General features: G+C 39.0%; 1 protein-coding gene across 2 annotated transcripts in view; it reads left to right on the top strand.

Annotated features, from left to right (window-relative positions):
- Positions 1–13,090, top strand: part of CCNYL1 (cyclin Y like 1) — a 34,942-nt gene that overhangs the window by 6,553 nt on the left and 15,299 nt on the right. For both annotated transcript variants that reach the window (XM_087730925.1, XM_087730926.1), the window contains exons 2-4: positions 7,525–7,599; positions 9,896–9,930; positions 11,661–11,761. In XM_087730925.1, the coding sequence (XP_087587051.1) occupies positions 7,525–7,599; positions 9,896–9,930; positions 11,661–11,761 (211 nt within the window). The remainder of the gene's footprint in view (positions 1–7,524; positions 7,600–9,895; positions 9,931–11,660; positions 11,762–13,090) is intronic.

The raw sequence follows: 13,090 nt of genomic DNA, 5'->3' as shown, positions 1-13,090 counted from the left end.
TCTGAATGTTTCCACTGGAAGGGACAAACAAAGATGCCACTGGCTTTAAAGGCTTGGCACTGTTTATTTAAATGTATAGTAAAGCCAGATGAATGAAACTGAAGATCATACTTGCAGGTGATGCAAATATCAGGGTTACCTCAACAGCTTACACAAAAATCCCAGTGTGAACCAGGTAGTGTTCTGCAGTGTTTGAGCTGTGTGTTTATAGCGCAGCTTTGCTTCTGTTTGGAGTTCTGAAAGGGTCTTGAGTCATTGCAGTAATCAAACATAGTTGTTGGTTTTTTTCAGTGTGAAAAGTAACACTGGCTTGTCATCAAACATGTCAATCAGACTCAGATAATAAACTGTTGAATGCCACTTTCTTTCAAAGACAAAAAATAAGGCTTTTCTGTAAACCTGCTGGACATGTTTTGTTATGCAGATGGTTATTTTACTTTTATAGAACAAACTGCAGGTAAGCTGAGAATCCACAAAGCCACTGTAAAGAGTGACTGTGTTTGAGCTTGTGCCCAAAATGGGACAAAACTTGATGAAATTGTTGACTTTCATAAAAGCCCAAACTTCATTCGAAGTTTGCATTAATGTGAGCAATTGCAAGAGGAGAAGAAACTTAACATATGCTAGTCCATCAGGTGGCATATGACACCTAGCACATTTATTTTGGTTACCTGCAGACACTAGATGAGACTGGAATTTCTGGTACTCACCTGTTTTTCTTTCTGAACCATGTCTTGTGAGAAGTAAGGCAGAGAGCATGTGAAGAGTTGTTATGGGGAAAGCTTCCCTTACACTTGCAGTTATCAGCATGGATCTAGGAATGTAAAATTTGGTTGATCTTTAATGTGTACGGTTACAAATTTTTATTTTGGCCTCTCAATTTGTCCTGGTTTTGGACACAATTAAAAAGGTAGAGCTGTGGAGTTCTGCTTTAGCTTCTCATGGTCGTGCACTGTGTTACGTGTGAAGGTCTATGTGGGGAATAAAAAAGGAACAGCATGGAACCAGTTCTTTTTTCTTGTCTTTTTAGATGGTCCTACATTAGATGCAGTACAGAAACACATCTCTAACAAAACATTAGTTACTTTTGAGATCTAGCTTGTGAACTACTGTTTTCCTTCTGGTTCCAACATGAAATCCTAGGGACATCTAGTTCTCTTCCCTTTTAACTGGTCCTGCCTTCACTGTGGAATTTGGGGCACTCCTGACATCCTGCTGTTCTGCCTAGCTAAAATGTGTAGAAGTGATTATAACCCATGATGAAACACGTGGAAGCCTACGTGACTTCTTTCAGTCGCGGAAAGGCTAGGTATTGCGGTGGAACAGATCTCAGTCATATTTCCCCAACAGGGGCTGTGAACCGAGTGCAATAGGATCATGTTGGGATTTGCTGTGGAGACCAATGATAGCGGTGTGGATCCTCCTGCAGTTTAAGAAATACAGAAGCACTAATACTGTACTGATTTTTTTAAACCACAGAAATTAATAGAAAACTTGAGCCCTGGCTAGCCCACAGGTTTTAATAGATGGTCTACACTTTTGCTTTCAAAATTCTTCTGATTTTAGTAGCAAATTTGAAACGCTTACTGTGTCAGTTTCTTGTTGAACCAGCCCAGCTCAGGAGTGTGGTGTAAAAGAGCAAAGAATTCATTCTTAATTAAGAGATCTTGTATATTGAAGTAATTTCTGCAGCCTTCTAAAACATCACAGTGCACTTAGATATGTGCTGGGCATTGGTAATGATATTGCTGTTCTCATAGCAGTGCCATAAGGAACAACGGAGAGATTTTAAATAGCTTTACAACATCCTTCTGTGTGTAGTGTGTAAAGTCACGATCTTTAGAAACAATCATTTAACAATGAGGGTGGTCAAACACTGGCACAGGTTGCCCAGAGAGACCATGAAGTCTCTGTCTGTGGAGATGCTCAAAACCTGCCTGACACCGTCCTGGACTGCCTGCTCCAGCGGGCCCTGCTGGAGCAGGGGGTTGGGCTTGGGTGATCTCAAGAGGTCTCTTCCAGCCTCAACGACTCTGTCTTTCTGTGAACAAAGGCCAACTGTGTGGGTTGTTTTTAGTTGTTTTCCTTTTTATATAAAGAGTTGATTTCCTCTGGGGAGTTAGGCGTGGTTTTAAGGGACCTATGCATATGCAAGTGTTGGTTAAGATTGTTTTCGCTAAGATTCTCCCTCAAAATAGAGTTCCTTTCTGAGAGGTGGTTGTGTTTAAAAGCACTCGGTTACACAACAGATCTGGTCCTTTATGTATTCAGATTTGCTTGTATTAGTTATGAAAACAGAGCAAGTTTTGTATCTTTTGAGTCCGTCCCATTATGGAAGAGAGATGTATTCTGTTGAAGATGAATAATCAGGAGATCAAAGTGCTTTCATTCTGTCCAAATCTGGGGAAGAAGCCACCCACGGAGCGTTTAAAGGGTAGGCTAACCTGTGTGTAACTGAGGACATGACAGGAGAAGGCAAATGGAAAATAACCTATGTGTGCTGGGTTCTGTGCTGTGTTCGGTGTGGCTGGAGAGGAGTAAACAAAGCAGGTTGAATTTAGAAACCAGAATTGTAACTTTTAGGAAAGTTTTGGGGAATAGAACAACATAATTTAAAGGACAAATCATTTTATATGAAGTTATTGTTAGGAATAACAGACTTTCTGAAATGTATGGGTAAATTTGTTAATCTAATTTGTTTTCATTTTTAAATCTTTATTGGGAGTGTTAAGTAATTTGCACTTTTCACACTGTAAGGTAATGAAATATAAGGGAAGCTCAAACATTAATCAAAGCTACTAACCCCCTGAGCAAGGGAAGAAACTCAATTTACAGCAAAAAGATGGTTTTATGATTTAATGCTTTAAATAGGTGCTGTATCAAAATGTTACTGCTGTCTAGTAAAGCAAAGGATGGGGCTAAAACTGTTAAAGGAAATGCAATATTTTAGTGTTCTGAAGTAGTGAAATTGTCAAAGGGCTGCTACTTAGTAACAGTGACATCTTTGACTGTCAACTTTATTCATAAGATAATAGATGTAGCACGATGCAGTGTGTAAAATGTGTTCTTAATAGTTAGAAATCACCCGTGGAGGTGCGTAAAGCAGTCGGTAAGTAGCTAGCATTATAAATTCCTGAAACCCGCATATGTTCTTATATGGCATAGATGAGTAAAAGTAAAGTCTTCATACGGATTTTGTGTTGAGGAAAGGACATAAGATCTTGAGCTAGGGGCAGAGGTTTGCTTTTAAAAGTAATATGATCTGCCCTGTGGGGGACTGTATGCTCTTACTGGTGCATGGAGCGCGCAGCAGCAGCAGAGGTAGCTGAGCTTGTCTGCAAGGCAAGCGAGCTGCAAGGGATCCTTTAAAATGAGAATGGTGAGAGAGGGAAGCAAGTTCAGGCTTCTCTGTGCTCCAGCTGGAGACAGGGGTGATCTGGCAAGCTTGGTAGCACCACGTGAGTAAATGGCACTGAGAGATGCAGAGAAATAAGAGGGTAGGCTATTTTTAATACGCAGTTCTCGGAGGTGGAGGGGTGTTGTAGCGTGGCAACATTACTGTGCCATTCCCACAGACTTAATTTCTGGTGGGAGTCTTCCCTTCTCACCTCTTTATCATGAAGTGTGAGGGTCCGATAGAAGATGTCTTGACTTCTACGGAGTGGACAGCCTCTAAAATGAAAATGTTTTGGAGTTGTTTTCTTGCTTTTCATATCATCCTGCTGCTTCTCTCATGTCTCTCATTCCTGTTTCTGCGTGTTTTAATTCCCATTATTTCTGTTCATCCTGTGGCGTGCCATGCTTCTTTCTTTTTCTGTTAGCTATCTGTGAAGCTTGGGCTTCCATCATACATCTTCTGATGTAGCTCCTAATCAAGACTTACCCTTATTTTCAGGGCTAGATATCTTGGTTTGGGACTCCTAAGTGCTACCAGGATGAAATATTAGGAGTTATATTTGGTTGCGAGTCAAACTGGTTGCAGACAGCTTAATCTCTTCCTCTGGCTTTTCTTTTGCTGTGTTTCCCATTACGGTTTTGCCTCTTCTCACATCCTTATCTGCCTCTTGCCTTACGCTTCCTTCATCAACTGTATTGCTGTTGCTTTTTGGTATTTCATGAGCAACACGGGCCATTTAGGAAGAGCAAATCATATGACTAATTTTTCCATTGCTTGGAAAAAAGCATTGCCCAGGGAGAACAGCACAGAAAGGAGGGTTAAAATTCTCTGGCTGCTTAGAGAAGGAGGCAGTCTACTAAAAGTATCTTTCTTTCTTCGCAGTCTCTTGCAAGACAAAAGCAAATGTGCTGTTTCTGCTAATGCCATGTTATTCTGGGATAAGAAGCCTAGCTACAGATGGTCTTGATCACTTCTTCTAGCAGAGTTTTATACTGGGGGACTGCACAATGTGTCTTGGAGTTCATTAGTACCGTAACTCTAACTGGTTGTATAATCTGTGTTGTGGATTTAATGTGCTATGGCTGCTGATACACCTGACTTTGCCCAGGAGAAGGCACCTTGTGTCTGGCAGAGCCGCTGTGGAACTGGAGCCAGTAAAGTCTCTTTTCCTTTCTCTGCTGTTCCTTTCCCCAAATGTGTGGGTCTGCTTGTGTTCAGGGGGGCAAGTCTGACTTGTGTGGCCGTGTCAGTATTGTGTCCCTTGGTGCATTCTGCAGTGCTGCAGATCTTAGACTCTTCTTGTCCAGGATGATGGTTGGTTATATTTGCGTGTGTTTAATTCTCGTAGTGCTTTTGACCCTAGACCTGATTTGTAACATCTATACAGTTTCAAAGTAAATCAAAACCTCAGGAAAGTCAGGATATTAACAATGTACTTCTTTACGGGGTGAGGGAGGATGGGCATTATCCCATACCGTCTCTCCCCTGGAAAAAAACCACCTGTCCTGTTTAACATTTTTCAGTGACCTGGAGGTAGCAATGGAGTGCACCCAAATTGCAGATGACACCCAACTGGGCAACAGTCAATATGCTGGAGGCTGCTTATTCAGAGGGACCTAGATAGGCTGGAGGGTTGGGCCAACAGGAACCCTGTGAAGTTCAACAAGGAGAAACACAAAGCCCTGTGTTAGGAGTTACTGAATTCAGTAGCCCTTTGCCCTCTGTTTTCCTGTGCTTGTTCCTCCCCAGTCTTCCTTGCTGCCTTCCCCTAAATATCACACAAGTCTTGTACGGTCCCACGTGCTCCTCCCCACCATTCCATAGTGAGTCCCATAGCCCTGTAGGCATTAGTTCTCCTTGGTGGGATCTGGACACTGTTGACCCTCATTGGAGGTTTTCAAGACTCAACTGGATAAACCCTTGAGCAGCCTGATTCTGCCTCATAGCTGACCCTGTTTTCAGCAAGAGTTTGAACTAAAGACCTTCTGAGATCCTTTCTAACCTGACTTACCTAGTTATTTTGAAAGTTGCTGCTGAACTATAAATAAATAAATTCTGAGTTGTTTGCTCTGTGTTTGCATCATAACTTGCTAATAATAATCTGTATTTTAAATCAGCATATTGCAGTCCTGTTCTGCCTGTTGATACTTATTTGGTAGACTAGCAAAATACTTCCATTTCTTAATCAATCCTTTATCAAATTTCTAAAGTTGTTTAATATTTGCATTTATTAGTAAATTCCTTGGTCTGTGTCAAAGTTTGGGTTTTTTTTAATAGATGCTAGCGTTAGAAACTAGAGTTGGGTCTCTGTACTGTCTCTTAAAAGTGATTGTGCTAAATCAGTGTTAGAAACTTGTCAACACAGTGGACAAGTTTTAAACTACAGTTACACTATTTTGCCGAGGTGTTAAAAATAGTAGTTAAAATGTGCCAGTATGGCATATTACTGTATGCTGGATTTTTTTTTTTTCCAGAGAATCAAATGTGTATTAGTGGTACGTCAGGTATGAGCTGTAAGGCAAATTGTGTTCTAGGACTTCTAAACCAGGACTTCTTACATTTTAACTACATGATTAAGTTCAGATATCTGTTCACTGTGTGCCATGAATGAGCACAGTAAGGTGAAAACAGAAATACTGGTTTTGTAAGCTAGCTTTTAAAAACTGCTCGAGGTGGTCTGCTTTCATAGCTGATTCTGGCCTTTTCTGAGAGGGGGGGAAGTTCCTGGCTGAGCAATCTGTGTGTTCCTAAATAGATGTTGACCACCTTACTTACACAGTAGAGATTCAAAATTACAGTGGCCCGCATCCTGGACCAGTGTCATAGCAATACTGTTGGACTAAGATCAGTGGTGTTGTAAGCCAAGTACTTGGAAGACATCCAGGTCTGGATACCAATGTTGTGTACCAGTGGGAATCTGGAATGAGAAGTCTTGGGGACACACGTACTTTTGCAATTACATTTACTCGCTGATGCATGAGGGCCGTGGATGTGCTATGGGTTAGGTGCAGTAGCACAAAACATTCACATGGTTAAGACTTCCAGCACCAAGACAGTTTGTGCCTACTTTGGCTACTATTTAACCAGAGTTCTGTTGGTTGAGTGCATAAAAAACTCTTAAGTTTGTGTTTTTGTTTTTTTTTCCATTAGAAGTTGATGGTGATTCTTAGATGACTTTGTTTAAGGGTGTGGCAACTGCATTGGTATACCACCTTGAAACATGTAGCGTGCAAGTTTGCGAGCTCACATGCTTTTATGGCTAGCGTGGCATAAGGAGCATACAGGAAGATCAAAATGACAAATGTAAATGGATACGAATTTGGTCTTTCCAGGATGTACAGGATCACAGTACTGGATTTTTCTGTTCATATGTTCACATAAGTCAGTGTGTCTGTAGCGTGACTTCCTCAGAACAGCTGTTTCTTCTGCCAAAGCTAATGCATCTCAAAATTTCATCATGATGTTTACAGTTTCATCAACAAACTTTTTAGTGATCACTCCCATCTTAATCTAAGGGAGTAATATATCCTCATCTGATGTCATCAGTGGTTCATTGTGGCAATGGATTAAAGCAGTCATTTTGTTCTTCAATAATTATATATTAGTTGTGTAGGGTTTTACTTGAAATTCCAAAAGAACAGAACAATGTAAGATCCGTGTTTTGATATTTGTCAGCACTGTAGAAGTTACTTATTAGATTCTTTTATAAGACCACAGAGATTGTGTCCTGCTGTATTGGGTACTTAAATCATAGAGTGAAAGATCAGCAGTGTCTTTTTTTTTTTTAATGCTCTTGATAAAGTTCTAGCTTTCTGCCCTCTACAGAGCACAGGTTTCACATCTAACTACCCTAACATGCAGGGGCACATACTGACTTTTGAAGATGTATGTTGTTTTCTGAGATGTCCCTTTCCAGATCTTGTTTTGATAGAAACCATAAGCTACTTCAGAGCTTCCTGGCAGTAGTTATAAGTCTACAGGCTTTTTTTCAGAGAGGAAAATGTCAGATTTTAATTTATCTTGGCAAAAGTAAGGTTTTGCTTTAGAAAGACAGCCCATTCTATGTGTTTCTGAGTAATCATCTTCTGTTAAAGGTCTCTCCTGTTTTTTTGTCCTTTCTATTTCAGATTTAGCCTTGGAGTCTAATCCATCTGATCATCCCAGAGCAAGCACAATTTTCCTGAGCAAGTCTCAAACAGATGGTAAGCTAAGTTTTTTCCAATTTAAAAAAAGGCGGGAGAAAAAGTGGAAAAATAACTGCCTATTTTAATTATACAGCTCGAGAACACTTAAATTGCTTTAATTCTTTCAAAGCATAGGGATTAATAATTTGCATGTTTACACAGAAGTGTGTTTGTAGGCTGTTTTACTTAACACTTAAAAATCACTTGTTCTTCTAAGATCAGGAGATTTCAGAGTCTGGATCCTAGTAGTCTGAAGGAGCAAGGCTTTCTTCACTAGTGTAATTCAAACTTCAAGCAGTGTTTTTTTTCTTTTTATAACCAAGGACTGTTTTAAAAATTGCTTTAAATTAAAAAAAAATATATTAAAGGACAGTTTTCTGTAAGGAATAATAAGCCTAAGCCATCAGTCCATATCAGTTGCTTTTGAATATGTTGTTTTAAACTGTTTGAATAGTTTCAATAGCATAATTATTCTTGAATCCTGGTTTTAATTACATGGATGTATTGGGATTTTCAGTTTCTTTGCAGATCATTTGTTTACTTAATAAAGTCAATTTTGAACAACCACTATAGCTTGTGCCTTCCAAAATGCTGTTAAAAACTGGAGGCATTTCAATATTGCACAAATGAAAAAGAATTCTGGCAATAGTAAATTTTGAAGTTGCAACTAAAGAGGAGTTTGAGATACTCTTTTTAAAATGCTTCTGTTCCTTTTATAGTTGGTTCTTGTTTGAAGCGCTACTTTTTCTAAGGCAGTGTCGCACTTGAGATTGGATGTGTTGATGGCAAGCTGCAGAGTGTCTTCTACCTTGGCATAGCTTTGCCACAGAAAGTAGAATTATTTTGACAGGTCTGTCAGTTGCAGTCCTGCTATTCAGAGTCTTATGGCGAGTAAAATTGTCAGTTGTATCAACTTCACAACGCTCAGATAATCTGTGAGCAGTGGAAACAAGGACTAGCATGATTCTCCAGAAGAGATGATACCAAGGGAATGTAGGCCTCTTTTCCTCAAGGCCCCTGAGGTCAGTCTGCAAACAGACAGAGGATCTGACCGGCACATTTCAAACACCTCTTAGATGAGCGCTGCTTAAATTGCAGTTAGCAAGTTGACATAGTTCTTGAACATTGTAGCGCAGCTTCACTGTGCAGCCTTTCAGCCTTGCTGCAAATAACGTTCAAACTACATGAACATCCTTGTTGGGAGTACTGTTGCTTTTAAACATCATTCGGTATTCTTCAAATGTAATGTATTGAAATGTATATACTTGTGTTCATGTAGAAAAATGGTCTGCTAGGTGAGATAGTAACTATTAAACTAATCTCTGAAGTTTGTATTAGTTGGATGAATTTATTTTTACAGGGTATTTTTATTGACAAGTCAGGCAGAAGAACTTATTTTCTAATTTCCCTGGATCTTCTTTAGTTAACCTTTCTTAGAACTAGTAGAATTAATATCCATAAGTTCTCTCTCACTGAGATGTTATCAGGATTATGAGTTTTGATTTGTGCAAAAAGGCCAAAAAAAATTTGGATCCTTTCTTCCAATTGTTAATTTTTCTAAATATGTAAGAGAATGTGTCCTGCTAACAAGTGGTGATGATCTGAGGTCAAAACTTTGGAGAAGTCACCTGTCCGGGCTGGTCACATTTGTATAGCTTTCTGCATGTATGCAACTCTCAGCTCTCCTTTAACAGCACTGTTTTACTGCTGCTGTTATAGCTGAAAGTTAAAACCTAACAATCTTTTTTTGAAAGGCTGACACAGTTTAAAATGACCAAATAACATGGTTGCAGTTATATGATAAATAGGCATAGCTTGTGCGAGCATCTTCCATGCAGTGAAATACCTTTTTACCTTCCGCTGTCTAACAGGAGGAGAGAGAACACGTATATAATGCTGGGCACCTTCCTCCTTGTGTGTCTTTGGCGGGTTTGGTGTATGATGGTTCTCCTTCTGTTTGCTGAGTGGTTGCTGTTGGATGTTGGACATTGTCTGTTTGAACTATCTGAAATCATCCAGTTTTTAGTGATGCACAGCATCTCTTCAAAGCTGAGACATTTTTCCCTTATTGCGATGGGTAGAAGTAGTTCCTAAATGTACACATGGATAGCTGGAAGTAGTATGTAGTTTACTAGCTTGATAAAACTCAGTGTTTTTTCCTCAAACTACTTTTCCAGACACCTAAAGTCAAATTTGAAACTTTTAATGCTCATGTACTTCAGAAGACTGGGTTAATGGAATGACTTTATTGAACGTAGATTGGGATTGTATTTTAGAAACCTTTCAGTTCACATTCTTTCCCCCCTCTTTCTAGTGCGAGAGAAGAGGAAGAGTAACCACATCAATCACGTAAGTGAAACAAATTCTTAGTGTGCTGTATAGCTAATATTAGCATATTGGGATAAAGACAAATTCAAGAAACAACAGTAGCAGTTCTAGGTATATAGTCCTACACATGTTCGAAATGCTCCTTAGCAAGATAAAACTGAATTATCTTTGCCTGTCTTTAAAAACTAAACAAATGGGCACAGTATCACAGGGCACAGAATGGCTGATGTCAAAAGAATAAGAATGAATTTTTTTGTTGTATCAGTCTTGAGCATTTCAGAACACTAAAGGAGAAAATATAACTCAAACAGCCTACATTGTTTTATTTTTTTTAACAGAAATAAAACTGGATTAATTTCTCAGCTGAGATGACAAGTCTTAAATGACTTGCTGTTTGAACATCACTACAGGACTTATTGTAAGAAATGTATCCAGCATGAAAAGAGAATGATGAACAAACATTATAATCAGCATGAGAAACAAATGATAATCCATTAGTTTTAAAATCTGAAAATATGCTCTATGCTTCTTCTGCAAATATTAGTTGGTTTTGACACTTCATTTAACAAAAAAATGTACAAAAAAGATGCAATGACATTAATAAGTGAATAAAAAAATTACTGACTAGTAAAGCTAAGAATGGAAGTTACTAACACAAAGCTTAAAAAATACCATCTAGCAGAAGTGTCTACCGATAAGTTACTGGTAAGATAATGATATTTCAAGTCTGTTGTATTTAGTATGATTATGGGGGGTGGTTCTTTTTTTTTTCTTTTGTTTTCTTTCTTTTTCAGTTACAGTTCCAGCTTTAGTCTGCCAGCACCAAGGTGAAGTGTGATTGGATTGTTTTTGCTGGCAAACTTCAGCTGGAATGGGAGATGTTCCCAGGCAGCCATTGAGTTGTGAAGGATGCCAACATTTTCATATGGAAGACTTTCAAGTTTTTAGACAAGGCATTTAAAAAGATTCTGGCAAAAACTAATGAATCTTTAATAGCTTGATTAAAACTCCTCCCTCAATTATGATGTCCTAGCTCTAGTGCAAGGCATTCTCTAAAAATGCTCAGGGAAGCCTGACTTACTGTTATATAGGAAGATTTCTTACAGTACAAAATCTACAGGATTAGGATAGATGATGGAACATATTGCTAGCTGTGAATAGTAAAAGTAAGGGTAATAGTAGTACTTTATTTCCCGATTCCAATGTTAAACAAGACATGAGTGAAGTGAGCAATGTCAGGAAGAGGTTTCTTTTTTTTTTTTTTCTAAAATATAACAAGACAAAACCCTAAATGCGAAACTGTCTTTACAGGGAGCAATTCTGGATAACCAGAAAATGTAAAGGTATAGGATATAAAAGAATGGAGATGATGATTATGGAGTCACAGGGAAATCTAATAAAGTACATCACAGAGAGAGAAGACTGAGACCTGAACTGGCATGAATGGAATGGAGCACTAAGAAAATTGGAGGACCTACTGCTTTAGCTGCAGCTATTTCTGCTGAAAATTACTTCTCTAAAAACGTCATGTTGTATATTACAAGGGATGATTTATAAACCGATCTTGCACAAAGGGTATCCTCAGGAACTTGATGGCTATAGGGCAGCTTGCATAGCAGGAGCAATCATCTACAAAGACCTGCTCTGCAGTAGCTACTTCAGGTGTAAAGCCAGTATTCAATGTGGTGAACCAAAGCTCACAGAATCCCTCTTCTTGAATATATTTCTGTTCTTTTTTTTTTCTCCCTAAGGTTTCTCCTGGGCAGCTTACGAAAAAATACAGCTCATGCTCAACAATATTTATAGATGACAGCACCGTCAGTCAACCTAACCTTAGAAGCACAATAAAGTGGTAAGAACCATTTGTCATCAACAAGGGGCTGAATAGCACTGCAAGGTTTATTTGGGATTTTGTGGTGGTCTTGTCTGTTCCAAAGCCAGTCGCACACTTGAATGAGAGGAGCACAGCACTGCTTGTTCAGGTTGGTCATGGAAGGGGGTGGAGAGGTACAGTTAATTACGACTGCTGAAGTGAGCTTTTTTTTTTCAGTTACAGAGCTAATGTAGTGTTGTATTTCAAAGTAGTTATCATTGTGCACTTGAGAATCTAAGGCAGTGCAGAAGCGTGTCAGCATTTTGGCTTTAAAAGTGTGTGTTGGGGTGGGGAGCTCAAAGTCTTCACACTGAAAGCCAAATCCAGAAACTCTCGATCTGGGAAAACTTGAAATGGATTTTGTATGGAGTTGCAGGAAAAGTTTGTAGGACAGTGTTTGCTACTTGCCAGTGGTATTAGTCTGCCCTCTAGTTGTGGATAACAGTATGTTGCTGGCTTTGGTTTTAGTTCTAGCCTTTCTACTTTTTCTTTGTATATTTGTTATTTTAGGTAGGTGAGTTTGATAACTACTCTTCTTGGTTCTCCAGTGGAAATGGCTGTTTGACCTATTGCTCTGGGCACCACAGAGACAGCTCTTTGTGCATAGATGATACCAGCCAAGAACTGAGAAGAGAGTTTTACTGTGCTTGAAGGGAAAGTAAGGCAGAGTAGCTTCAGGCCCAGAAGGCTTTACTGTTTTAACACTTAGTAGAGTTTGAAATGTCTAAGTTGATTTGTTGCTTTCAAATTTGGTTTCAAACAGAGGTATCTAGCATGTCACTCCTTTTCTAGAGAAGAAAACCTAAGAGATGGTGCTTGTGCCATTTTGAAGTGCTGTACAGCTGGCAACAGATCAGAGCTTGCCTGTGACGGCAGCGTTCCTGTTGCCACTGCCAATAAAGCATCTGAAATTTGGCCACAGTGGATGAGTGTCAATGTGAAATCCATTGCCTTACTTGACTCAGCAGAAACTGACATCTGTTCTTGTCCCCTTCTTGGATTATGCTGGCATATCATCATCTTTATTATTATCTTTTTTTAGGCAGGTCCTAAATTAGACAGCCAGAGATAGAGTTAAAACATCAGCAGAATCTCTACAATAGTATATGTAACATCAAGTAAAACTTTTATTATGTTTTAGTTGCAAATAGTCCACATTTTCAGTAAATGTTACCTAATCAGGCAATGAAGGAGTGTGTTTAAAATGCAGTATAATATTTATTTTGTGGCACAAATATCTGTACAATGAATATAGAAGTAGTTTGGCTAGAAAATTTGATTTGGCCAATTTCTGTTCAGGCAGGTAAA

This window comes from Nipponia nippon, unplaced genomic scaffold (genome assembly GCF_047370975.1).
Source record: "Nipponia nippon isolate SJK-2023a ecotype South Korea unplaced genomic scaffold, ASM4737097v1 scaffold_5, whole genome shotgun sequence".
Classification (NCBI taxonomy): Eukaryota; Metazoa; Chordata; class Aves; order Pelecaniformes; family Threskiornithidae; genus Nipponia; species Nipponia nippon.
This window is presented reverse-complemented; position numbering and strand designations above follow the sequence as displayed.